Raw genomic sequence first — 25,949 nt, forward strand, 5'->3', positions numbered from 1 at the left:
TTGTTCAAAAATGGTTGTTTATCAAGTAACCTATGAAATTTGAACGTAATGTTCTGCTTAATTTAAATTTTGAATAGTGTCAAAGTGACAGATCCGTCAAAATAATGGAAAAAGGCTTAGAATCCAAAAACGAAAAAATACACAAAATCAAAAATTACGGAAATATAAAATACAAATCAAGATGAATTCTACTCTTGACACAACTTCAACACAAGATTTCAGATGTATAAAAAGAATTGCGCTTTTTTTGTTGATTTACTATTTAAAAAAGGGAAAATCTCAATGAAGAGTTATCCTCAACTTGTTTTATGTTTATATGTTTTACAGGGAAAAGGAAAGGGAAAGGAAGGGAATGAAAAGAAATAGAAGCAGAAATAAAAATAGGAATAAGAATCGGATTGGAAATAGAAATAGAAATAGAAATAGAAATAGAAATAGAAATAGAAATAGAAATAGAAATAGAAATAGAAATAGAAATAGAAATAGAAATAGAAATAGAAATAGAAATAAAAATAGAAATAGAAATAGAAATAGAAATAGAAATAGAATTACATTGAATCTTAATACCCACCTGTTCAAACAAAAATAATACCACTGTTTTTGTGGTTTGAGAGTGGTCATGCGGAAAGGGAGCCAAAGGAACTGTAAAAGGTGTTCGTTTTTACGGCAATTTAAAAATTACACGTATTATTGGATTTCCATCTTTATTTCAGTCTAAACTAAACAAATTTTTGATATAATTAATTAGAAAAAATTCTAGAGTTTCACTTGTAAGGGTGTTTAGTATAACATATTTGTAAAAGAATATTATTCCATTTTTATTTGAAACTGTTTCTTTGCAATTTCTTAAAATGTCTCTCCGACTGGTTTTATTGTGAGTTCGTGAACCTGGAAAAACATAATTAGTTAAAGCAAAAAACATATTTCACAGTAATTAACTTGGACATGTTCTGGGGTAGATAAAGCATAAACAACCCCATCAGCAATATCCTCAGCTTTCAAAATCGGCATTGTCTCAAACAATGCTTTGCTCTCCGGTGGTTGGTCTTTCTTCAATGTTGTCATCTCGGACTCGACCAAACCCGGACTTATACTCTACAATAACACGACCAAATATTACTCAAACGTGGCCATTGAACCCCCAAACTAACAGTTATTTTAATTTTGAGGTTGAGACTATTCAATTCTTGCCTCAGTGTCTCAGTCAATGCAGTGACGGCAAATTTTGCGGCCCCGTAAACGTTGATCATATGTCCCATACATATAGTGTGCCCCAAAATACTGTTCAGATAGATAATGTGTCCGTTTATGTTATTGGTTTTCATGAATTTGACCGCTTCCCTCGTCGCAGTGCATAATCCTAGAACGTTCAAATCCAAAACTGCTTTCCAGTCATCGGTTTTTCCTTCAGTCAAAGTTGAGTTTCGTGTAGTTCCAGCATTATTTATGAGAATGTGGACAGGGCCAAGATTTTTACTCGTCCATTCGAAAACTCGCAAAATGTCTTCCTCTTTAGTAAAATCGGCTTTGATTGCGTGGAGTTTTCCCTTTTTGTTTGAAAGTTTTTTAGCGCGTTCTTCTACTAATTCCGAGCGGCGAGCAGCTCCAACAACCTAATTTTTTTTTATAATTTAGGCTACATACAGGCTGACCTAGGGCTGCGTAATCGGTCTACAACTTTTTTGTTACTTATCCGATAAATCGACTTAAAATCACAAACTAAAAATATTTTTATTATACACAGGGTGTTGTATACGGAGTGGTGAACCAAAATTGTATATTTTTTAACGGAACAGTCTGTATAATTTTTCATAATTAAATTCTACGTAAAAAAATAATGTTACTTTATGTAAACTATTATGGTAAGCTATCTTTCTTCGTTTTGGAATTATTTAGATTTTCGTTGTAAGAAAAAACAGAAAAACTTAGAATACCGTGTAGTATTAGCAAATAGTCGACTTTTAGTTAAAGCACGGAGATAATATACACAGTGTGTGCCTGAACGCAAAAAGTTGAATAACTCTTATTCAAATGTTTCAAATGGAACACCCTGAATTTTTTTATGTATCGATAGCATTTTTGATAATCTTTCTATGATATAACAAATTTAAAATATTTTTTGTGATTTTTGAAAAAAAAATTAGTAACTATTAAAAAATAAATACCAAAAAATAATATAATAAAAAAAAATAATTTTAAAAAACAATTAATAACTATTTTACAATTTTATTAATCTTATTTAAAAAAAAATATTTGGTAAATTGCTACGTTGGCGTTTTTATAGTTTTTAAACAGCTAATAAATAAATTTCACTCATCAAGAATTATTTATTAATAAAATAAATAAAAAATGATTTTTAGATCAGATTTAAATCAGAATGAAACTTCCGTATTATCGTTTGAAAACTAGTAAAAAAAATACACTTGACGTGAAAATTTATAATAAACTTCCCAACAGCAAAAAAAATTTTACCGCAATGAAATTTAAGTATATTATTAAAAATTGTCTGTTACACTTTTGTTTTTATTCATTAGAAGAATTTATGAATAAGCCTTTAGAAATTTTTTCTTACACTGATATTTCCTATTTTGTGTTATGTATTTGAATGTAAATTATTGTTTTATACTCTTTCTTTCCTTTTTCTAACGAGCTACACAGTATGTTTATATTTTTGTACTTAAGTAGCAAATAAAGATTGTTATTATTATTATAAAGAAATCCATGGTGTTCCATAAAAAAGAGCGATTCAACTTTTTGCGTTTTGGTACACCCTGTACATTATTTCCGTGTTTCAAGTAAACGTCGACTATTTGCTAAAACTACAAGGTAGTATGATTTTTTTTGTTGTCGGAAAATATTCATAGGCGACTTCGCACCGATTTAAAAAAAATGACGAAAAGTTGATTAATTCCGAAACGAAAAGAGATAGACCCTTCATAGTTTATAAAAAATTACATTATTTTTACGTAAAATATAATTATAAAAAATATATAGGGTGTTCCATTAAAAAATAAAACTTTGGTTCACCATCCTGTATAAAACACCCTGTGTATAATATAAATATTTTTAGTTTGTAGACTTTAAGTCGATTTATCTTATAACGAAAACGGCATGGTAATATTTTAAATAGCAAAAAACTTATAGACCGATTACATATCCCTGGGTCATCCTGTATTCTTGAAGTTACTTTATTATAAAAGTACTTACAATTAAACCGTGCTCGAGTAATTGGTCGACTATTGCAGCACCGATTCCCGAACTAGCACCACTTACTATGGCCACTTTGCCAACCCATTTTTCCATTGAGAGAACCATTGTGCTGAACGTAAAACTATATCTCAACTGAGCTCAAACGGGATAAACATTTACTTTAATTCTCTCTAATTAGATGATAGAGTGCTTAAATGATGATATAGCAAATTTTATTTAGTGTCATCCGAAATAGAAAAGATAAGTGTAATGTTTTTTAAACGATCTATTTGCCGATCGACCTCGCAAAAGTGCAAACTAATTCAAGGTTAATATTTAGAAGTTTTATTAATGATGTAGACATCATGTTGACGTATCAGATTTAGACAGTATATATCGTGGAATTTTTAACTGGAACAAAATCCATAACTTTGATTTAGGCCATTTTGGTGAAAAATTTTTAAACAGGTCAATTTTTATTTTTCCTTGTCCATTATTTAGAGCTTTTTTTTTGTTTTTTGTTTTTCTACTGTCAGAAAGATACAGCCATCTCTAACTTTTTTTTCAAATGTAACGGAATGTCAAGTGACACCTCAAATGAAAGCCCACTTCGCAAGCAATACAACGCATTATTTGTTTTCAATGCCTAGGTGATAAAAAAATAAAAACCAATTTTATAAGTTGAGCTGTTGAGCATTGTATATTGCTACAATTGTTCAAAATGGGCACCGTTCCTCTCCTGGAAATAACACAACGATAGTAGCATAAATTTCTAACATTTTTCAACACTCTAGTGTGATTTGCCTAATTTCAACTTATAAAAATTGGTTTTAATTTTTTTATCGCTTAGGCTTTGCAAACATTCGGAAAACAAAGAGTGCCTTGGATTCCTATCAAAGTACTCTTTTACATGAGGTGACACTTGAGTTACCGTTACATTAAAAAAAAAGTTAGAGGTGGCTGTGCATTTTTGAAAACAGTCCCATGCACCAAACGATGCGCAAAAAAAAACAAAAATCGACTTGTTTCAGTTTTTTTTTACAAAAATCGCTTATATCCAAGTTACAAATTTTATTTTAGTCAATAATTCCACACTACTATCAATTGTAACTTGGGCGTTAACATTATTTAGAAACAAATACAGCGTGCTCAAAAACTGGCGCACCAACTCAATGGTGTGTGGTAGATAAGTGGTTACATATAAAGGTAAAAATTGTAAAAAAATTCTTTGTATTAAAGTTATTGATAAATAACTAATTTCTGGTAAATGATATGTGGCAACGTTGTCTAACAGTCATGATTGCAATAGAATTTGATCAACAATAAAAATAAATTATTTTTGAAACGGTTTCCTAGGAAATAATTCCCAATGTTGGCACATCTACACATTGTGATTTTTTGGATAAATTTAAATTTTTTTAAATTAAAAAAACTGCTAAAAGCTGATAGTAAATTCAAAAATAATTATTCATCGTTTTGTTACGGAACGATTACCTGGTATGAAACATAAAAACATAAAAAAATAATGAAAACTAAAGAAGTTAACACAATAAGTTTGTAGCTCCAGATTTTTTTAAATATAACTTTAGGAATTTTTTCAACATTTTTCCCGTAATCTGCACTTGCTTCTCAATAACGGACCACTGAGTTGGTGCGCAAGTTTTTGAACATTCTGTATAGTACTGTTTTCGAAGTGCTCTTTCACATGAAGTGTCACACGACATACTGTTACATTTGAAAAAAAATAGTTGGTGGTTGTGCAGTTTTCACAGCAAATATATAAAAACCATATCCACCAGATAATGACAAAAACTAAAAAGCCATAAATTTTATTCCAGTTAAAAATTCCACTGTAGAGTTCCGATCACTAAACTATGTAAGAGGGATATCTAGAAAGCTACATCGACGAATGCTCTTAAGCCTTTTTAAAATCTTTTAAATTATAATAATAATCCATAAAGAAATTTTAGCAAAACTGTCAACACAAACTTGACACTACCCAGAACAATGTAGTCGTAGATTAAATCTATTTTTATAACGATTACCAATCTGGTCACCTGGATTCAGTATTGTTATATTATTGATCGCATATTTATACAAATTCACAAATAACCTGCTATTGACTCACCCTCTATAACCTACACAAATTGTTTAAAAATAATTATTTTTTTCAATAATTTAAAAACGAAAGATGACACATCAAATTTTCTGTTAGATAATTGTTCAACATAATAATATAATAATGCGCAACATTGCTGTAATTAATCGACCTCGTATCTCTTATAATAACTGAGATCCTCATGGTGGAGCTCGAAAAACGGACACCCTAAACATACTTGGTTGTATTACCATATTGGTATTGAAAAGAACACTAGAAACTTTGGATACGTTCACGGTGGACGAAAATACAGATGCTTATTTTACTTTGGACAGATTTACTTAGAACTTTTTTTACTTGGAACAAAATTTAGGAATCCGGTGTAATACCAAAAAACATAATAATTATTAATTATTAAGGAGTTATTTTACAAAAAAAATAAGATAGTGGCGCCAACGGCAAGACAGTGGAACTAAATATAGAAAGAAATCTACTCATTGACATGCGCTTATTTACAATTTCAGTGTCAACATGTCAACGTCAACAAACTAACCTCACAATATAAAAACCGATCTCGTTATTGTAAAAATTCACTGAAGCATAAAATACATAAAAATGGACACCGAGAAAGTAACAATGTTACGTTACAGAGGTTCAAAATTAAGCAAAATTAAAAAAATTGACATCTTTCCGAAAATCGAGGAAACGTTTAAAGAAAAGTCTTCAGTGGGTGGAACATGTAAGTTAGTTTGTTTATTATTTCCAAGCTCCACAATTACACTTAATGATAGTTTCAGTATTCAGCTTTATTCTAATTACGTGGCTAGTTTTTTTGGAGATAAATTACTACCTTGACAGCAAATTTATATTCAAGTTTTCACCCGATACAGACTTTGATGCCAAACTAAAAATTAACGTAGATATTACTGTAGCAATGCCCTGCTCGAGTAAGCTTAATGTTTGAGATATAAAAAAATGTTTTGACTTTGGATTTGTAGATCTAGGTGCTGATATATTAGACTCGACAAATCAAAATGCATACAAATTTGGCTCTTTAGATGAGGAAGATACGTGGTTTGAAATGGCACCAAACCAACAAATACATTTTCATAACAAAAAACAATTCAATTCGTACGTTAGAGAAGAATACCATGCACTGAAGGTAGATAATATTTGTGTACTTTATAATTTATCACCTAGCTGTGACTTTGAAATTAAATTGGCAACACTGAAGAATTTAGTTGTTAGTTATGTCTACAGTTCCTATATTGGGAGAGTTGGGACATTGAATGTCAATTTTCGAAATTTTGTTTCATATAAGTCGGTTGGAATGTGTAAAAAAAACAAATTAGGATAGAAATCAGTGGTGTAACACTTGAAATTTGGCGAAAAGTCAAATAAAATTGTCAAAAAATGTTTCCATTTTCGTCGACTAACTGCGTTTAGAAATGGTTTAGACTGGCAGTCGTCGTCAGTTCACTGTTTTTTTTTATATGAACTCCAAATTTTAAAACAGATTTCTTTGTGAGTACAAGAATTTTACGTCTAAACTCTTCATCATAAACATTTTTTCCTTAACATTACGAAATGGTAATCATCGATGAAAGAGAGAAATTGAACTTTTCCTGCCAAGTTTTACGTTTATTATTAACAAGCATTTGGAAAAGTGGATTGTCTAAATAATGTTATGTACAAAATCTATGAGATTTTGGGAATTTGTCTATGCATTTACAAAATACGTAGGTACTTGAACCCAAAATTGGTTCTAATTTTTAGGAAAGGTGAACCTGTCGCCTTTAGCATCTACGTGAACTTTAGATTCTGTTTCAAATTATAAAGTTATTGGGAATTCACGATTTTGTTACGTTTTTCATACGAGAATATCTTCAATATCATTTTTTAGAAAATTTAAAGACGATGGGAAATATGAAGGGTTCTTGATGACCAATTTTTGGGACGAGATGTTTAACTAAAAATTGTGACTAAAAGAAAAGCATTTTTAGCATTGAAGTATGTTTTAAGTTATGTATTTAATATTAAAATAAATATCGAAAAATTTCAGAAATGTGAACATTAATATTGGTAGGTATTCAATTATTTTGTTTTTTCAAATAGTAATCCCAAACGTTTCCTACGTCCCTGGTTAAATTGGACGTAAAATTATGTCATTTTATGCATTTGACAAAAATTATAACCTTGAAATTATTTTCAACATGGCCTCCTTGATGTATGGAGACAACTTCGTTGTTCAGGCCTGGCGCATCGTTAAGTTCGGCTGATTCTCCACTGGCGCTGCATTTAGCGGACTGACGTTTAGTTGACAAATACCATTTTTGAGGTTAAAGACTAATAAATTTGAAAGATGTAAGTGTGCATTCGTGAAATACGTTGAAAATGTGAGGATAATTCTAAAGAAATCATTTTACGATCATTAGGATTTTTTATTTTCAGCTTCAGAAGATATACAAATTATTTTAAGGTGAATTGATTGTTCATCGTTTATAAGTATTTTAAGCATAACCTACGGCACTAGTACGCAGACACAGATGCAGAGAAAACGATGTTTCAAAGAACCTTCCATTTATTATGCATACTCTATGGTTTTACCAATGGTTAAGGTTGAATGCGTTACAAATCTGTGATTTTAAGACATGGCTTAAGTTTTCTGAAAGGTATTTGCAACCTTTTAACCAGTAGATATTTGCAATACATTGTTTAGGCAAATGAAACTATTTTGCACACACGTATTTTCAAAACCTGCTATTGTTAATTTAGTTTTAGTAAAATGTACAAAGAAAGTCGTTTTTTTCAAATGAAATGGCTTAAAAAAGCTCGATCCAGCGTTCTTCTGCTAGAGTGTCTCTGAATCGTCCGTTCCAAAGTCCCTGTCTGGACCTCTGCTCACTCTCAAGCACCGCTCGTGGATCACCAAACTCCCGAAAAAAATCTACTACTTTATAAATTTTTTTGAGTTTTTGTATTTAGAAATTATCAATTACATTGTGGGCTCTTTTTCACCTTCTCTTATGCTGATTGTACTTGTTAAATTCAATTTTTTTTGGATTTAACCTCACAAATGCTATTTGTCACATAAACGTCAGTGCGCTAAATAGGGCGCCATCTACGGTTTCGAAAAAACCGCTGAAGCTTATCGATGCGCCAGGCCTGAACAACGAAGTTGTCTCCATACATCAAGGAGGCCATGATTTTCAACATAAACCTCTGACATAAGTTACTAACAAAAATTTTAATAAAAATGAAATATATACCTTATCCACATAATACAAAATTGGCTCGGTTTGACGTTCAGTGTCCCAACTCTCCCAATAAAGGAACTCTAGTTATGTCAAGTCAAGTCAAGTAACGTTTAGGGTAATGTCGCCAACATTATTTCAAAGTCATAGGTTACTTTGATCAGTGATGGTTTCTGGCATTGAATTACCTTAATTGACATAATTTTTAAGGATGTGCTATGGAAAAGCAGGTTTTCAACAATGTTCCGACATAGGCCTGAACGCAGTACCTACCCAAACAGGCCACATGACGCTTGCCGCATCCATGGATCTCTAATTTTAAATAAAGTATCAGGGAATTTCCATATAACTGCCGGCAAAAGTTTAAATCTTCCCAGAGGCCACATCCATATCAGTGCATTTATGAGTGAAAGAGACTATAATTTTAGTCACAGAATTGATACATTTAGTTTTGGCGACTCCAGTCCTGGGATTATTCATCCATTAGAGGGAGATGAACTAATAACACACAATGGTATTGTTTTTTGTGTTATTATAAATTGTGTCTTTGAAAACAATATTATCACTGTTTGGTGGAACTTTTCTAAAAAGTGTTGTCGAGCTATGCGCACGCTTGCGAAAAGTTTTCTGATGTATTGAATCCTCAATTGATTATTCACTTCACTTGTTATTTTTCAAATAGTAACCAATAAAATACCAGATAGAGGAAAGTAACTAAATATGGGCTACCATTTTGTTTTTAGGTCAAATTATTTAAAAAACAACTGTTGTTATGGGTAACATTCGTCAGACATATTTTTAGAGATGAAGGCAACAATCTTATAGTTTTATCAATAAACAATATTATCAAAATTGAGCATTAAACAAAATTGCAATAATGACACTAAATATGGAAAAGGTACCTATGTGGGCTATAGACACGAATTTCATTATTTTTTAAGAAAATAACAATAACAAATGTTTATGTTGTGTTTGTGTATTATGGCAACTGGTGTACTTACTATCTTCACTTGCACAGTCAATCACTTCATTGTCATTAGTCTTTGTTGTCTTATTTCTTGGGTTTCTTGTTTTTAATTTCCCTCTTATTTTTTCAATAAAATCATTTTTATTAGGAGACAATGTTATAACAAAGGTTATAGCGGCTTTTTTACCCCTTTTAGATATAATAGCCCATATTTGAAACTCCTGACCAAAATAAACTGTACAAGTCATACATCACAAGCAATTAATCGACTTAATAGTTACAGTGTTTAGCTCTAATTTTGATCAATATAATGCCATTTTTTTACATGTCTTAGAAAATTTTCTGATTTTTATGGTGTAACTAGGTATAACACATGCATACCTTGTTTTAATTAAAACTTTAAAAAAATTATCGAACTAATAAAATTTAGAAAAATTTGAACTTTGACTAAAAAATAAATAAAAGTTAATAATAATTATTAAAATAACACTTTTAGCTGGAAAAAAACGCATTTTAATAAAAAGCTTAAACACATAATTTATTATTTTTATGCTACAAAAGATGTACCATTGTTAAACTAATTATTTATTACACACAACTTTAATTTTTGGCTAGTGTACAAGTGACAGATCTTTTCCAGAAATTCTGAATTAAATTTTTTAATTTTAATTTTTTCACGCGTTAATTAATATAAAGGTGGTTATAATATGTTTTACATCACTGAGTTCAGAGAAAATTGCTCTTTAAATTTGACTTTTCGTGCCACTTAAAAAAAATCAAGTTAGCTTTGTATTTTCAAAATAAATTATGATAGAAAATTGAAAATCGTTCTGAAAATTTTTTGCTGTATCTATACTTTCTAGAAACCTGTATATTAACAACACTGAGTTATTGGCATTCTTGCTAGAATTTTTTTTTTCATAATTTTTTATTTTGTATCAGCCGAAAGTGACAATTGAGAGTAAAATTGTGACATTTGAATTTGATAAGCAAAGTTGCTAAGTAAAGATATCAAATGTGTCGCCAACTTGATAAGGGTCACAGCTTTTAATGCTCACTCGGTATAACCGGTATTCCACTAGTTGTTGTAATGAGTACTTTAAGCTTGATTATCATTTTTATTTAAGGAAATTTTCACGTTCTTACATAGTTAATTGAGTTAATTGAGCAATTTGTGAAATCTTGATGACTAGCTTTTGAAATTTTATTTAGTCTTTGCTTTGGTTCATTGAATAGTCAGTTGAAAACAATTCGTGGTCCTAGATTGTAGCATATTTTTTCAATGGTATCACTCATGGACCATGGTCATTAACTTCATTAAGCTTGCAAATACCATTCCTATTGCGCACATCAAGTGTCCATAAGTCAAATAACCATAAAAATAAATAATTTCGACAAACTTTGACTTTATTATAACAGTAACTGAAAGATTTTTAACATAGTATTTTACTTAAGACTATTACGCTCTTGATGATTCATTCTAAAATCGCTCTCTGTGATTTTGCGGGAAATTTAAATGTTCGTGCAGTCAAGTGTTAAGAAAAACTATCGGAAAATATTGCTTCATTTTTCACAAAAAAGATGTACTCGTAATTCTATTTTACTTTGCAACTTTTGATAGATCTTTGACGATGCTTTGGCGTTAAAATCAAAGTTCGCCAGAAGTGAATTAAAACCGTCCATCAGAGGGCGCAAAAGTCTTACTTTGAAAGGGGAACTTAGTCGTGCAAAGTATTTTTTACTTTTTGTTTCTTTACAGGAATGACACTGTTTAACTATTTCATTGAAGTTGTTCCCACAAATGTGAAGACATTCCTAGCTAACGTAAATACCTACCAATACAGTGTAAAAGAATTAAACAGACCAATTGACCACGACAAAGGCAGTCATGGAATGCCTGGGATATTTTTTAAGTACGACATGTCTGCCCTTAAAGTGACTGTGAGTCAGGAGAGAGACCACTTAGGAATGTTTTTAGCAAGGCTGTGTTCGATTATTGGGGGAATTTTTGTCTGTTCAGGTTTTGTGAACAGTTTCGTACAATTCTGTTACAACTTTTTAATGTGCAACTGGTTTCCGAATTCAAATGAGAAAAAAGAACTGCACAAGAATATTTATAAATCAGTACCAGATGTCGTACCTGTTAATTTGTGATAAAATGTATTATGCTATAAATAAATTACGGTGAATTTTATAAATTGTTTTTCTCTACGGCCTGTGGGTGAGTTACAACAGCAAACCTCTTTCATTCAAAGATAATAAGCAGCAATTCTTCATATTACCACCCACGGGTTGTCCACCCTGTATACTAACCTACCATGGGAATCTCAGTTAGTATAAGAGATACGAGGTCGGTTAAATTAGAGCAAAGTTGCGGAAATTTTGTCATTTTTGTTTTTGAAGTATTGAGAAAAATAAAAAAATTGTAATTTTCGTTTTTATTATTTTAAGCGAAAACCAAAAGAACAGGGCGTTTTCAAATAGGCACTTTTTTACAAGGAATTTAAATCTGTCTTCGGATTTTCCTCGGCGTTCTTGATGGCAGAGTTATAACTCTCAACTTTGGTTTTTCTTACGAACGCCATATTTAATACTTCTATTTTTGAAAAGCCTTTTTGTTTCTGATTACAACGATGTATCACATGATAATATTGCATCTTACGTGGCGATTAAAATTAAGAAAAGAGTGTTTTAGAAAAAAAAGCCAAAAATGTTGTTTATCAAACTTAATTTTGACAATTTTATTAAATATGCGAGCAGAATTTTTATAACTTCATCTTGATTTCTTTACAAAGAATAAAATTCTGGCTTATCATGTCGTTTACTTTTTAAGTAAGCTTAGCGGAAATGTGAATCTTCCAAATCTAAATTCAATTAAACATCCAAAATCTAGTTTGTTTAATAACAAAATTTTTGGCGTTTTTTTCTAAAGCACTCTTCGCAGAAATGCTTTTTTCTCCATTTTGATCAGCATGTAAGATTCAATCATATCATGTGATACATTATTGTATTCAGGAATAAAAACGCTTTCGAAAAATGCATAACGCGAATATGGCTTCCATAAGAAAAACCAAAGTTAGGTGTTGTAACTCTGACAACAAGATACGATGACAGATTTAGATGTCTTGTGCCTGAAGAACGTCTTAGTTAAAAGCGTTTAGTTCTTTTGGTTTTCGCTTAAAATATAAAAACGAAAATCTGTAATTTTCGTTTTTATTTTTAAGCTATTTTGCAGTTTCATCAATATTAGGTACTAAAAAATATAATTTTGTACAGTCAGTAGTTTTAAAAATTTTCTGGGTTTTATGGTGTAAAGCATGTACACCTTATTTTAATCAAAACTTTAAAAAATTATTGAACCAATAACATTTTGAAAAATTTTTAGCCTTGGAAATGTTGTCTTTATCTATCGTTAGCTCTTTGCCGCTTGAACTTTGACCAAAATATAAGTAAAAGTTAGTAATAATTATGAAAATAACACTTAACTGGAAAAAAACGCATTTTAATAAAATAAAACTCAAACACAAAATTCATTATTTTTATGCTACAAAAGATGTACCATTGTTAAACCAATTATTGCACACAACATTTATAAAGGTGGGTATAAAAAATTGTTCTTTGAATTTAACTTTTTGTGTTATTTAAAAAAATCAAGTTAGCTGTATCTATACTGTAAAATCTGTAATTTTCGTTTTTATTTTTAAGCTATTTTGCAATTTTTTCAACATTATTAAAAAAATAATAATTTTGCACAGTCAGTAGTTTTAAAACAAAAAGTCGATGTCTATAAATTGTTATTAACAGTATACTAGTAGTTGTAATTAAATAAAATGTCTATAAATGTTATTACTTTCTTTAAAAAAAATGGATTAAAAGTAGATAACTTATTTAGTGATGTAACCAACAAGAAATACAGGGTGAATGTGAATTTTGAAACACATAAAAACGCTAGGTAAAAAAGTATAAACAATAATATCTATACCTATATTTATGTGAAAAGCAGAAAAGCTGTTTTTATTGTTTCATTTACATTTCAAAAATTTAACTTAGGAAATTGATCTTCAATTTCTAATGTTTCCTATGTAGCATTATTTTTATTATCTAGAAATTCTTACAAAAATGATTCAGTTTAACACACAATTCGTTTCATAAAAAAAGCAAATGTGCTAACACCAAATTCTACTAAAAACTGAAATTGAATATACCTCCTTCAGGTTATTTTAAGTCATATTTTAATAATAAAATATAAATACAATATGTTATTTAGCAAATAACGATTTACTTAACACGATTTTATTAATAATTTATTTTTTATACATAATTTTACATCTTATGTCTGTAAAATAAAATCAAATTTCCACACAAATTCGACTACAAATTTAAAAAAACTGGGTAGGACCCTTCATTTAGATTTTCTTTTAAATTACCTGACCTGATAATGTTGCAATTATTTTGTGTGAAATGTATTAACAAGTTTTAATAAAAATAAATACAGGGTATTTACTTAAACCTATAACAAGCTCAAAAATAAATAAATAGCGACCTGACCTGACAGCAAGCCACTACTTTTTTCATTATTTCGTTTCGGGTGCGAAAATGAAATGCTTCAAAAATTCTTTCTTATAATTTTATTTTTAACAATGAAAATGATAATACATTGTCACAATTACCAAAACCATAAAACCAACATTCCCTAATTTACAATTTTGCGAGGAACTGCTCAAATCTAGGGGAATTATATTATCTTCCGTATGGTGTTGCACTGGAGTAATCATCTCTTCTTTCAAATCTGAAAATTAATAAATTTACACTTTCATTCATCAAAAGCTAGAATTATAAAAATACCCGCGCCAGCTGTAGCAAATCTCAAAATAGGTGACGGTTTTGACCACCCATACCTATTCCTTGAAACCAGTAAAGCCTCATACACGGTTTTTTCTTTCAAACCTTTGATAGTGTACGATTTTGAATAAACTGGTCCTGAACTGTGTTCTGTCGGTATAGTTAATTTGGTCCAGTTGGGTTTACTTAACCCAGTTTTGGGTTTGTAGGGTTGGAACCATAGATTGTATTCTATAATTGGTGTGTAACTGTCAACTTCCCAGATCAGAGTATAGGAATCTTTTGAGTTTATGTTTTTGTCATCTGTTTTTTTGAACACTCCAGGATTTGGCACACCTACGGAAAGATTAGGTTTTGACTACAGAAAACTATAACTATTCATTAAAATTGTTATTAAAATATACAGCCTGATCCAGAAATACTGAGTCTGTTGGCAACACTGGACTTAAATTTTTAAGGATACCAATGAAGTACGCTTCCAGTTAACAAGAATTTAACATTCTTGTGGGGTTGGACGTCAAATAATTGTCAAGAAAAATCGAATTCGGTTGCAATGTTACAAATTACGAGCACAAATACTTTCAAATGTGTTGCCAATAGACTCAGTTTTTCTGGATCAGTCTGTAGTATTAAAATATAGCATTTTAGTCCGGATTCATTACTTTTTTGATCTTTTAAATACAGCAGCCAACCGATTTAAAGATACTTTAAATTGTTTTCTTTTCTGATTACAAACATACTTATTCCTCATTAAATTAATCGTCATCGGATTATGATAAATTGAAAATTCTTTAATATTAATCTTGTACCACCAGATAAAGCCTTCTGTGTTTAATTGTCAATATTTTTTATTTTGTTTTATTTATTTTTTTTATATTTTTTTAAGTTTTATATTTTTTGATTATTAGAAAAATAAAAGTGTGTAGTATTTAGAATAGTAACCAAAAATGTCGGTTGTCTTGAAAAAAAAATGACGTTACAACTCAAAAGCGCATTACTTTACAAATGTCACTATTATGTCAAAATGTATCATCCAAAAAAATAAAATCGACATGTCCGAGGATTTCTTTGAAAAGTGATCATAATAATGTGTGAAATTTAAGTTTTTATAATAGTACGACCCAAAAATTTGGAGCACTCTTGACATTTCATTGTAAAAAAGGATTGGAACTTACACACGTTTAAGTCAGCGAAATGTCAAAGGCTCCCGAAATTTTTTACTCACCACCGTATATCTTATACAGGGTGACTTAAAAAACAGATGGTGCTGGAGAATTTTGTTTATGGCCCAATTTAAAAAAAATGAATCACATGGCTCTTAATATAAGCTGATGCTTTTAAGATTTTTCTAAATGTCATAGTATATTTTGGGCTATTTTTAACAGTTCGACAATAGGTATATTTTTCTTTCCATAATTTAAAAGATATTAATTTTTTCACACAAATACATACAAATCGATCAGAAAGTCCTTCTATCAAGTAAGCGTATCACTTGAGAACGTATGTCCGGTGTCGTGTATTGGTTCAGCCTGGTGTCAAAATTTAAACTGAAATTACTACAAACGTAAAGAGTTAGATGCCATGAATCCCTGACACAAATAACACCCGAACGCTACATGACCCGTAGATGGTGTCTATGGGGCAAAACTCGATTTCAACAATAATTTAATTTACTTAATTTTTTGACATTTTCCTTTGACATTTGTCTTGAGTTCCGCAGACATACGTCCTTTAATTTCTAAGCTTACTTAATACAAGGACTTTTCCATCGCTTTGTATGTGCAATATATTCTATTTTTAACAAGTATATTGTTTAAAAAATTAAGAAATTTGAAAGAAATTTAAAAGTGTTAATAAAATTTAAAAAATACGACACTGCTCCGCGTCCCCTCATACATTTGTGCGCAGTTAGGCTTAGCCGAGGTGTGTGTTTATACTAGCTGACAAGACTATGAACCTTTATTAAATTTTTTCCAATACTATTAATTTTTAAAAAAATAAATTTAAATTCGTAGTAGAAGTTTAAATTCCACATGTTTGCACTAAATAAACTAAAGATTATGTGAAGAGAAAAATATCGGTCCTAATTTAAAATAAAAAAGTCGAATGAATTTGGGCTAAAAAAATACTATGACATTCATAAAAGCATTAACTTATACTACGTCAAAAGCGATTTTATTTTAGTTATTTAATGTTTGAAATAAGGCCATATTTAAAAAAACTTTCTTTGAGGGCCCTTTCAGAGATTTCCCGGTGGGCTGGAGAATTGATTTTCGCATATATTCAGATTATAAAACCTGTATTAACGTCGGTTACATTATCACAATTTCGTCATATTTTTTTCACTTCCATTGGTAAAAAAAATGACAATCTGTTTGTCAAGTCACTTTGAACAGCTTCTAAACTTTCAGTTTCCAAATTATAAATATTGTCTTTTTCAATCTTCTTAATTTTATCTTGAAATATTTACCTTTACCTACATTATGAAATAGAAAAACCAAAAATAGCTGTCATTAATCTCAATTTCGAAAAAACGTTTAATTTATTAAAATTGATTCCAATGTGCGATGAAATTGTAAAATTTAGGAAAAAGAGGATATTTTATTAATTCAAAAAAATATATCAGACACGACACGATCAAAGACCTTCGAAAAGAGAATATGTCCGGAAATATTATGACGTTTGGTCGTCCTAGTCCTAATGAGCACAAAAAAGTGGCAAACCATTAAAAATAGTAGTTTATTATATAAGTAAAGAAAAGTTGTTCATTATCTGTGAGTGATGTCATGATGTGTTTCTGAAACGAGTGCGTAGCATGAGTTTCAGAAAGGAATCACGAGCAGATAATGCTAACTTTTCTTTACGTGTACAGGGTGTATCAGAAATACGAAAATTGGGAAAAAGATATCATAATGAAACGTGTACCCGCCTATGGGTACAAAAATAAGAGAACCGAACTATTTTTGTTGTGATGGAAACGGACAATTTAAACAATTTAAAGCAACAATGAAAATTGTTGCTATGGACACAAACTAATTATTAAACACTGATCGGCTTGTTTGCACAAAAGAAAGGAGAAAAACAGTGAAAATTATAGATAAGAATTTTGCAAAGTATTATAGAGAAAAGTTATTGTATTTGATGAGTTTTATTACGTAAAATTAACACACGTATTTCTGATACACCCTGTATAATACAACGTTTTCTCGGTACATCGAGAAATTTTTGTTAAATTTTTTCACCGATAGAATAAAAAATCACCAAATAGAATAAAAAAAATTACCAAATGGCAATTTTATTCTGTCGACTAGTATAAAAAATAACTAAATCAAATGATGTACCATAGTAACCACTTGTAGAATAAAGGTGTACTACTTCTAGTCGTATCTAAGAAATAAGCAACAACATTATTAATAAGAGAAAAATATTATGTCGACGTCATTCTTTTTTGGGACTCTCTATACAACGTGTCTCAGCTAAGACTTCCGAGCTTAATATCTCCGTTACTTGTCAACGGATTGTTATGAAATTTAGAATGCACATATTTTAGGAGGTGGTCTTTAAAATGACCTCAAGTTAAAAAATGGAATTTTAAAACACATTTTTTTTATTTAAAATTAAGCCAAATTACCGTTGGATCGTCAAACCCCGAAAAATAAATGGCCACACAAAAAATTAACCAAATCGCTCGGCTGATCCAAGAAAAAAATTAAATTTTGTTGTTAAAAACTTAATCCAAATTTTGGTATTAATTTGGGCAGTCACCTTTTGAAACAATTGATGAAGCATTTCTATGCGGCATTTTGTGTACCACTGAAAAAAACTGTCAAAAGTGTGCGTGCTGTCATATAAGTAAAATTGTTTTAATTTGGTGAAATTACTTTAAAAACCAACAACAGTGGCTGAAATTTCTGTGTTGCTGAAAAAGAAGTCAATATTCGCATATGGAAAGTGTCGTTGGACTTTTTGTGAAATGTTATTTATGAAATTTAAAGTTCAAAGAATCGTCAATAATTTGAAGACACAGGAAACGTACCTGAACTAAATCGAATGAGGACAAAACACGTCACTGGAAACGAAGCAATAGTTGAGGCTGTAATTCAAGCTTTTGAAGAGAATCCAATCAGCAGTGTACGAAACATTTCCAAAGTCCTGAATGTTTAAGTGTCTAGAATTTTTCAGTTGTTGTTCAGTTTTTTAGTCCTTTTTGAAAGAATGAAAGTATCCAGTACCAAATATAAGTCAAAAATATTGTTTTTTAGCTTTGTATGGGTGAGAGATAATTGCGAAATGTCCCTTGCGTGACCAAAATTCAATGGTAGTGCTCATTTGTCTCATAGAGATCTACGCTTTTGCATCTGTACCCACGTTTAACAGTTTGTTTCTCATTTTTCTCGCGAAACAGACGTCTTCCACGAACGAGTTATTTCTGACAGCATTTTTCACCGACGATAATTTTTTTATTATAAGTCTCAAAAGACTTAACATTTTAAAAAGGCATGTAAAAATTACGTTTACGACTTAAGTTTTTGCATTAATTGGATTTTAATCTTTATCTTCTAAAATATCGCCATTTTAAATTTCATAAAAATCCGTTGACAAATATCTGAAATATCAGGCTCGAAAGTCTTAGCTGAGACACCCTGTATAATCGAAAATATTTTCCTGAAATGTGTTCTAAAATTTAAATAATGTTTATAAAATACCAAAACTTGGATGGTAATGAAACAACTGAACTCTCTGGCAACTTTAACGAAACAATCAAGGACGGTAACGTTTTATTTTGTACATCGTTATTTGTTTGATATCTTAGGCTTCAGATATCCGTAGTTTTGACTAAAACTGGCGATAAATTCACACCTGAAAGCTGTATCTGGAGTTCCCCTTGACCCAATTCGTTGATAGCTTTGCAGGTGTAAATCCCGAAATCGCTTTTTTGGACGTTTTTGATGAGCAAAGTGTATTTATCACCATCTACTAGCGAGAGCACTCTGCTGTCTAAAGGCACCGGCATGTCGCCTTTAGTCCAGGTCACTGTAGCTTGAGGATCAGCCGAAATTTTGCATTCTAGTTGGACTCTATGACCAGGAGCAGTGTGAATCCAGGAGCGGGAAGTCATCAGTTCTGGAGGGTCTGAAACGTTCGCTTTAACTTAGAAATTATATTGGGACAAACTGTGATTTTTTACATATTATATTGAGCTCGATTTGGGCAGAGGCCGGTTCACCGACTCCATTGGCGGCACGACATTCGTAAATTCCGGCCATTTGTCGATCGGACGCTGTGAATTTTAACAACTCTCGCGGATTTAGAAGCTTTATTTCTTCCCCCTGAAAAATTGTTATTCAACAAGTTGTAAAAGAAGTTATTGGGGTTTACTTTTGTGTACCAGGTGATGATGGGGTAAGGAACCCCACTTCCTTTACATGACATTCTTACTTCTTCTCCGAGTTTCACTTGGAGGAAACCGGTCGGAGGGAAAGGTTCCACCGACGGTGGATCTGTATTTTTTTTTTGTAATTTTTTTTATAAAATTGAACGATTTACTTACGCAAGACTTCGATAGCGTGTCTTTGTCGGACGGGTGACCAAGGTTCAGGTCTAACAATTTCGCAAATGTAAATTCCAGTGTCGTTTGGAGTTACTCTAAAGATTTCCAAAGAACCGTTTTCCCATAAGATGTGGCCTTCGGGAAGTGGTAATTGTTCATCTGCACTGTCGACTACTAAATTTTCATCTTTATACCATCTTATTGCAGTAATGAAATTGCCGTCTGGAAAATAAATCACTATGTGGGTATGGAATTTAGTGGGTAATGACGTGATTTGTTGTCGCCTTGTTGAATTGTTGCAGTTTTAATCATAAATGTACAGAAGCTTTAATACCTATAAGCTGTTTCAAATCTATAAAAACGCCAACGTCGCCTTTAACCAATTTTTTTATAACATTGATAAAATTGTAAAATAGTTATGAAGTATTAGATCTCTCATTGAAAGTATAAATTACTATTATTTTTTTGAAGTGCATGAATAATTTCTAATAGCGAATTTTGGCGTTTTTATAGTTTTGAGACAGCTAATAAATATGTACCAACATAGCTCTCACATTCAGTTATTTTTTCAATTTATAATACAACAAAAAAAGGTAACTATGGAACCAAGTGTTTGATTATTATTGGTAAAGTAATAGAAAGTGTGTGATCGTTTTTCAACAAAACATGTTTGTCATTTTGTTTTGTGTTTATGCATTTTTTTATAGTTTTCATCCTACCATACATATGAATAAAACATTTTTTTAAACACTAGGATTTAAAATCTAAGGATCTTAACTATCTAAAAATTTTCACTAAAAATTCTCACAATAGATTGCTTTATTTGTCGACAATTATTATTTTCTGAAGATAAAAATTTGTAGACAAAAACCATTTGGTTCCATTATTTATATTTACCGGTACCAGTTTATTATACAAATAAAGAAAAGTTGTTCATTATTTGTGAGTGATGTGGTGATGTGTTACATGAATAAATCACGAACAGATAAAGATTTTCTATACCTGTATAATACTATGGTTTCTTTTATAGGTACATCGGTACATCCATATTTTTTTAACTTAAAAATATAAAATGTAGAAATTTTTTACAATCATTCGTTATTCATTTTGTATTTGAAAAAGTTTGCAGCGATACTAATACTATTAATACAGAGCAATACATAAAAGAAAAAGACATTTATTTCAAACAAACAGAAATGAAGTAAAATAAATACCAACAAAAGAATAGGAACTTCAATAAAAAAATTCAGTCAAAATTATTATTTAATAATTCAATAATGAGGAACCAATTTTGGTTTCTTAGGTTAAAACAAGAAAAAAGTTTCTACAGGTCTACATAGGTATATCCGGAAAACTGTACTCTGATTTACTCTATTTGTTATCTCTTGTATAGTTAGTTTATTTCTTATTCTTTCTCTTCTATATATTATTTTTATTTTCTATTTTTTATTCTCTATTCCATATCGGAGAGATATTGGCATGTAGACAAATATTTGTCTATTTTTTATCTACTTCTATTCTTAACAGGACAGGGGTTTACAATATCCTCTATCATTATAAACTCTGTCTTCGATCCTTTCTTCTCTTAGTCACTTCTTTTTTTCTTTGTTCAGTCTTATTGGTCTTCCATTCTCTATTTTTTCTTAAGTCCTACTTTTATCACCTTTCCAATTTTTTTTATTTATTATCTATCCTCTTTCTGTTTTCAGTGCTCTCTCATTTCTTTTGTGAATTCTGTCTTCCTTGCTCGGTTTTCTCAGCCAATGAAAATCAGAAAGCATTTCCGGATTATAGAATTTTTTTTATTTTAACCTATGTTAAGAATATGTGAGCTAAGGGATCACTCTTTAAAAGTATTAAAAATCTTTTCATGTAAGTATTAGGATATTGTTTATGTTTATTATTTAAGATATTTTCGTAAGCATAAAAAACTTGACAAAACTTACTCTAAAAGTAGAACATTTATTGTACTGACATTTTTAACCAATACAGCTTCTACACAAAAGAATACTGGTTGGTAATTTTGCAATATGCAGTCTTAACAGAACTATACCTACCTAATTTTTTTCGAGCAATTGTGTATCTGTTGGAAGTAAAAAAAAATTGTGAAATTTTGCTAAATTGCTAGACTGAACCACTAAATAGGGTGCTAAAAGTTGCATTAGGTTTTTTAGAGGGTTCTATTTCATTTTCAAGCTAGAAACACTAGAAAATGGAGTAGTTTTTGTCTTTTTTGATCGTTACATCACATTCGACAGTAAGAAATGCAATTATTTGTAAAAAAGTACACAAAAATCGTAGAAGTGAGTCAAAGGTAGTAGTGTTTTTGTTTATCTTACTCTACTGCTTCAAACTTTTTTCCGAAAGATACGTACAGTCACGATCAAAAAGAATAACACCTCTAAAACCGCAGCCACAATATGATATGATATGATACGATAAATGTGTACGTTGGCTAGTTTATAAACTAGCTGGATAATGTGGAAACTAGTTGGACATTTTGTAGACTAAAAGGTTTGTTGAAATTTATGACAGGGGTGACATTCTTTTTTATCGTGACTATATATTATCTTATTGTTAAACCCCAAAAGATACTCGTAAATTCAAAGGCAGTGCTGCTGTTTATATCTATTTAAAAGCAATTTTTGTATACTGAAAATTGTTGGTACAACTTGGTACAAGTATTTTCAAAAATAATTCGATTAGTTTTCCTTAAATTTTCTTTTATTTTTATCTATTAGTCGTTGTTCGTCATGAGCTTCTCTTTTGGTGGCATATGTAATAACAATAAGTAATAACCTTGATAACTAATAACAAGCAAAGGGTAGGTACATATATTATAGGTTGATGGCCATAGTTTTGTAAAACAATGATATTTGTACAATTTTTTATTTAAAAAAAGTAAAATAAATTAATTAAATTAAAAATAAGAACATTCATCGTATTTGTGCATAATATTTTTCAAATAAGAAACTAATTCGGTACACATTAACAAATCAAAAAAGATATAAATGGAAAAGTGTCATTGGCCAAGTTTAACAAGATATATAAATAAAAAAATACGACTTTGATTTTTTTATATGTTATAGGATATAGACACTTTTATTACCAAATTTTATTAATAATAATATAAAAAAATCACAAAATATCCTTGTTTTCATTATACACTTTACTGAGTTAATCTCATTGAAAACAATTATTTGTAGACAAATCCATTTCGATCACATGCAAACGCAAAAAATATTTATTCAAATTACCCACTTAAAAAATTTAATTTTATTTAAAAATTAAAATTGATCTTTTGTGAAGGGAACGAAATTTTGTTGTGGTAAATAGGCAGTTGGAATAAACGTAGTCGATTGAAACGATTTGGAGTTTCTTACTTTTTCCTTTACATTTAAAGTTTTTCATTTTCTGTCGCTTTTCACATTCATACCATTTATTGTTTTCAGTTTTGTTGTAATTATCTCCGCATCCATTTATACGTGTAAAGTAAAAGTTGTTATTCTTTATACGATTCCAATATCAATAAAGGACAAAATAATTTAGAAAGCAATGACTTGTAACCTAAAATATTTGATGTGCAAATTTAAAAAAATAAAATACAAAAATATGATCATCAAGGCAAAACCTGTTTATATTCGGAACTGGTGGCCAGAAAATACAACACAATATTTTGACAAATTTAAATAGCATATGAGTCTGATTATTAAGATTATTATACTGGGTGTTAGGGAATGGCTTAGCAATATTTCGTATGTGAATTTGTCATAATCATACGAGTTATAAATCCTTATATCATTTTTCCAAAAACTGCGTACTTTTTTCAGACTTTTTGATTAACCCACTTGTTGAGAGCCACTGTGTTGGTTATGAGAGTTTATTAGCAGTTAAAATGGAAATGGTGGCGCATGGGCGTTTCGAGAATTTTTCGAAATTGTGACTAACTTGTTCATTTGTGTGGAAGGTGCGAATGCCGGTTTTGGCAAAAAAATTTTTAGGTTTTTTTCCTAAAATTTAATAACAAAACACAATCTAAAATTAAAAAATACAGAGTGGACCAAGAAGTTAATTTACCTCTGCCGTTTTATCCATATTTTTTCAATACAATAAAAAGTATTATTTTAGTTCAGCGGTTCTCAAAATTTAGGACTTTAATTTCAGAACGATTTTTTTTGATTTACATAAATTTTAATCGATTAATTAATCGATTAATCGATTTGTCTTGCCATTCTCTATGTCATTAAATAAAAATACCAGCATGTGCATTGTTGTCCATGTTATTAAAAAATAATGAAAAATCCACACTTAAAAGCCACTGCTTGCAGAGTTAAATGTTTTTGTCATGGAGTGGTCAGTTTTCTCGGCCTTTCATTGTTACAATGTTATTAATTATTTTGTTTTTTGTTCACTATCTGGAGGTGTAATACTTTATTTAATAAAAACACGTTTTCTTCCAGAGTTGTTTATTTTTTGTTTTTGGAAAACTAGTTTCGGGTAATTAACCTTCTTCAGTTCCTTCGTTAAATGTTTTCAAACATTACATGCATTTTTTACTTTTTACATTAAAATTATTAAAAAATTATTACAGTGTTTTTATTAAACAAAGTTATTAATTAAGCCTGATCTCCATCTTCTGACTTTTTACTCGTAAGTGGATTTCACTTCTTAGTTGATTTTTTAATGATTCCAACTCCACTGAAAACTTTGTATTCCTTATTATAAGTAAAAATAAATTATAAAATAATACACAATTTAGTATTTAGTTTAAAAATATCATAGCCCTTGACAAGGAAGTACTAAATTAATAAACAATGTTGACTGTTAAAAAGATTTTGTAACGAAGTTTATTTTTAATTTTGTCACCTGCACAAAATTGCCACTTCTAAATACGTCTAATTGGGACAAACTAACGGATATCCGGTATAACCGATTTTATTTTGGCCTACGCTGTAGTTTTATGTTAATTTAACCACCTGTCCGTAAAACATAACGTGAATTGTGTGTAGGTTCATAAACCTGAGTTTGAAGCATTGCACGGAAAAATAAAAAATTCAATTAATTATCAAATTTTAAATGAATAGCTATTGCAAAAAAATAATTATTTCACTCACCATTTGATGCGGTATTTAAATAACAGGGTAACAAGACGGTGTTATTTTCTTGCGCCTTCACAGTGGTGGGTACACTTAGAAAATCATTTATAATATTATCGCACTTAACACAACAGCAGGAACTAATCACAACTAATATAAATAAAAATAAATTATAATCCATTCTGGAGCGGTGAGTGTGGGTGCTCGTATGCTACATGTGTTGTAAAAAAAGAGGAACTACATCAATAAAGCGCATCTAAGTGACGAAGCCGATTATGGCAGATGTAAGAGTAGTGAACAATTACCAGGGGCCGAGGGCCATTCGTTTCAAAATAGTTCTCTCTCAATTAGCGTTGTTCTCGTCTATTGAATTATTGGATTAAAAATAGCAGTGCCATACCCTGATTAACGACTCTAATTATTTCATTAAAACTGAAAACTGGAAATTTTTGTACGAAAATTTGATAAACGATTTTATTTTTAAAACTGAGTCATTTATTTCTAATTAATCTCTCGATGATAATTATTATTTTCGTCTACATTGCGAAAAAGTAATAAATATGCAAACTAGTAATAAATAAAACCTCGGGCAGACGCTCCAATCACATTGTAATAAAAAGATAAAAGCGTCGTCTGTTATGAAAGGAATAACGTCTAATTCGATATTGTATCCCTATTGCGAGCTAATTGAATAAAACGTTCTTATTCTCGTCTTATTTAACTAATTCCAGCATGCGTAGATCATATCAAGTAGGTAGCAGAGCTCATCTTGCTGTCCTCTTTGTCATGATATATTTTTTCTACTAATCAAAATTACCGTCGAGGCAATGATGATAAATTACTGATTTTTTTAGTTCCTTTATTATTGCTAATTGTTGGAAGGCTCGTAATTGGACGTAATTGTTGGGGTAGGTGTGTTCGCTTCTATTATTGTCTTCGTTAAAAATGACAA

General features: G+C 30.2%; 3 protein-coding genes and 1 long non-coding RNA gene across 5 annotated transcripts; 2 read left to right on the forward strand and 2 right to left on the reverse strand.

Moving 5' to 3' along the window:
- Positions 1–687: 687 nt before the first annotated feature.
- LOC655111 (farnesol dehydrogenase) lies at positions 688–3,366 on the reverse strand. The gene is made up of 4 exons (XM_961621.5): positions 3,208–3,366; positions 1,152–1,613; positions 940–1,095; positions 688–888 (listed from the first exon to the last, which is right to left on the reverse strand). The coding sequence occupies exons 1-4, from the start codon at positions 3,313–3,315 to the stop codon at positions 847–849; spliced, it is 768 nt and encodes a 255-aa protein (XP_966714.4). The 5' UTR covers positions 3,316–3,366; the 3' UTR covers positions 688–846.
- Positions 3,367–5,811: 2,445 nt separating this feature from the next.
- On the forward strand, positions 5,812–11,706 carry LOC655041 (uncharacterized protein). Its single transcript, XM_961537.5, has 5 exons — positions 5,812–6,026; positions 6,079–6,234; positions 6,286–6,449; positions 8,752–9,055; positions 11,268–11,706. The coding sequence occupies exons 1-5, from the start codon at positions 5,903–5,905 to the stop codon at positions 11,660–11,662; spliced, it is 1,143 nt and encodes a 380-aa protein (XP_966630.3). The 5' UTR covers positions 5,812–5,902; the 3' UTR covers positions 11,663–11,706.
- On the forward strand, positions 7,493–8,304 carry LOC135265996 (uncharacterized). Its single transcript, XR_010333917.1, has 2 exons — positions 7,493–7,683; positions 7,739–8,304. It is a non-coding gene; the product is annotated as an uncharacterized LOC135265996 (long non-coding RNA).
- Positions 11,707–14,121: 2,415 nt separating the features above from the next.
- LOC654976 (netrin receptor DCC) lies at positions 14,122–25,296 on the reverse strand. Of its 2 annotated transcripts, none has more exons than XM_961445.5 (7): positions 25,016–25,296; positions 19,902–20,123; positions 19,730–19,851; positions 19,539–19,680; positions 19,211–19,483; positions 14,354–14,686; positions 14,122–14,297 (listed from the first exon to the last, which is right to left on the reverse strand). In XM_961445.5, the coding sequence occupies exons 1-7, from the start codon at positions 25,176–25,178 to the stop codon at positions 14,143–14,145; spliced, it is 1,410 nt and encodes a 469-aa protein (XP_966538.2). In that variant the 5' UTR covers positions 25,179–25,296; the 3' UTR covers positions 14,122–14,142. The 2 variants fall into 2 exon arrangements, with proteins under 2 accessions (XP_966538.2, XP_064215830.1); XM_064359760.1 differs by having other exon boundaries at positions 19,211–19,495.
- Positions 25,297–25,949: the final 653 nt, after the last annotated feature.

The sequence above is a fragment of the Tribolium castaneum genome, chromosome 1 (genome assembly GCF_031307605.1).
Source record: "Tribolium castaneum strain GA2 chromosome 1, icTriCast1.1, whole genome shotgun sequence".
Lineage (NCBI taxonomy): Eukaryota > Metazoa > Arthropoda > Insecta > Coleoptera > Tenebrionidae > Tribolium > Tribolium castaneum.

Coding starts and splice junctions, on each gene's coding strand:
- LOC655111 (XM_961621.5), bottom strand. CDS start 3,315: ATGGTTCTCTCAATGGAAAAATGGGTTGGCAAAGTGGCCATAGTAAGT. Junction 1,614..3,207: donor TACTCGAGCACGGTTTAATT/GTAAGTACTTTT, acceptor AAAAAAAATTAG/GTTGTTGGAGCTGCTCGCCG. Junction 1,096..1,151: donor ACCTCAAAATTAAAATAACT/GTTAGTTTGGGG, acceptor GTGTTATTGTAG/AGTATAAGTCCGGGTTTGGT.
- LOC655041 (XM_961537.5), top strand. CDS start 5,903: ATGGACACCGAGAAAGTAACAATGTTACGTTACAGAGGTTCAAAATTA. Junction 6,027..6,078: donor GTCTTCAGTGGGTGGAACAT/GTAAGTTAGTTT, acceptor ACTTAATGATAG/TTTCAGTATTCAGCTTTATT. Junction 6,235..6,285: donor TGTAGCAATGCCCTGCTCGA/GTAAGCTTAATG, acceptor TTGGATTTGTAG/ATCTAGGTGCTGATATATTA.
- LOC654976 (XM_064359760.1), bottom strand. CDS start 25,178: ATGGATTATAATTTATTTTTATTTATATTAGTTGTGATTAGTTCCTGC. Junction 19,496..19,538: donor AATCGAGCTCAATATAATAT/GTAAAAAATCAC, acceptor TCTAAGTTAAAG/CGAACGTTTCAGACCCTCCA. Junction 14,298..14,353: donor ATTTGCTACAGCTGGCGCGG/GTATTTTTATAA, acceptor ATTAATTTTCAG/ATTTGAAAGAAGAGATGATT.